The 1,218-nt window shown below is 48.9% G+C and overlaps 1 protein-coding gene across 1 annotated transcript; it reads right to left on the reverse strand.

Moving 5' to 3' along the window:
- On the reverse strand, window positions 1-990 carry LOC120033170 (N-acetyllactosaminide beta-1,3-N-acetylglucosaminyltransferase 4-like). The gene has a single exon (XM_038979454.1). The coding sequence runs from the start codon at window positions 988-990 to the stop codon at window positions 1-3; it is 990 nt and encodes a 329-aa protein (XP_038835382.1).
- Window positions 991-1,218: the final 228 nt, after the last annotated feature.

Below are 1,218 nucleotides of genomic sequence, written 5' to 3' on the forward strand. Positions count from 1 at the left end.
TCACGTCCTTGATGTAAAGCATTGCAGCTTTGGGTCCCGCTGTAGAGACCACATTGTCCACATCTCTGTGGGATTCAGTTTGTGCACCACCATGAGCTCCCTGTAAATGCAGGGGTTGAAGTGTGTCACCCCCTTTTCGAGCCCAAAGGTCTTAAAGCCAGAGTGATGCGTCAGCGTGATGTTCATCTTCTGTAGGCACAAGCCCACAAAGACATCATCAATGGGGAAGAGGTCAATGCTGGACGCTGCCACTTCCAGACTCAGCACAGTCTGATTTGACATCAGGTAGCCCCCACCCCCAGCGTATAGAGGATAAGGCTTGTCGGGGTACATCTCCACTGGTATGAAATATTTACTTTGTTTGTCCCGGACTGGATAGCCAGACATGATGTTCCCAGCATACAGTTGCTCAGAGGGCTTGTTGTCCTTAACATATTCCACCAGATTGCTGGTGTGAACAAAAACATCATCGTCCCCTTTGAACACATAGTGTGCCCAGCGGCACTCCAGGCTGAACCATTTGAGGAAGTGGACCTCCTTTAGGGTCAGGTTGAAAAAACTGTCGTCAAAATTCCACTGCAGGATGTCCCCAAACTCTCTGCTCTCCCACTCCAGTACCTGCTGCAGCGGGTAACCCTGTATTGTGTCTGAAGACTTACCTACAAGGAACAATAGTTTCACCTTTTTACCCTGAACATATCCCTTCTTCCCCCATGTGTTCCGAAGTGCAGACCTGCGATCAACCTGGATGGCTGTGGACTTAACTGCCAGCAGGAGAAAGAGGTCTTTCTGACAGGGTATAGGAGACAGCAGGCGGGAGAATGTCCTGCAGTGTTTGTACATGAGGAAGTTACGGTGGGTAGGTGGGATAGAGGATGAAATGTTGTTCACGGTGTCATTCAGGGAGCACTTGAAAACATCCACAGTGGACTGTGACTGTGGTGGCGGGGCAGAGGGAGAAGTGTTCCAGTGCCTGTCTGTGTGGTTCATGCGCAATAGTCTGAGGACGCCAATCAACAACGCAGTCCCAATGACAAGGGACCATCTACAGCGGCTTTGGATTCTGAAGAGGATCCTCATGGTTCTGAAAAACAATTGCAAGCACACCACTTTTTAGCCACAAGGAGACAGAATTGGAACTGGTATATGAAGTAGGCCTAAAATAGGCTACAAGTGGCACAGTTTATTTAGTCTCATACCAAAAGTATGTATGTCACA

This window comes from Salvelinus namaycush, chromosome 40 (assembly GCF_016432855.1).
Source record: "Salvelinus namaycush isolate Seneca chromosome 40, SaNama_1.0, whole genome shotgun sequence".
NCBI classification, from domain to species: Eukaryota; Metazoa; Chordata; class Actinopteri; order Salmoniformes; family Salmonidae; genus Salvelinus; species Salvelinus namaycush.

What these genes read in the sequence shown, in the direction of transcription:
- LOC120033170 (XM_038979454.1), bottom strand. Translation starts at nt 990, where the DNA reads ATGAACCACACAGACAGGCACTGGAACACTTCTCCCTCTGCCCCGCCA.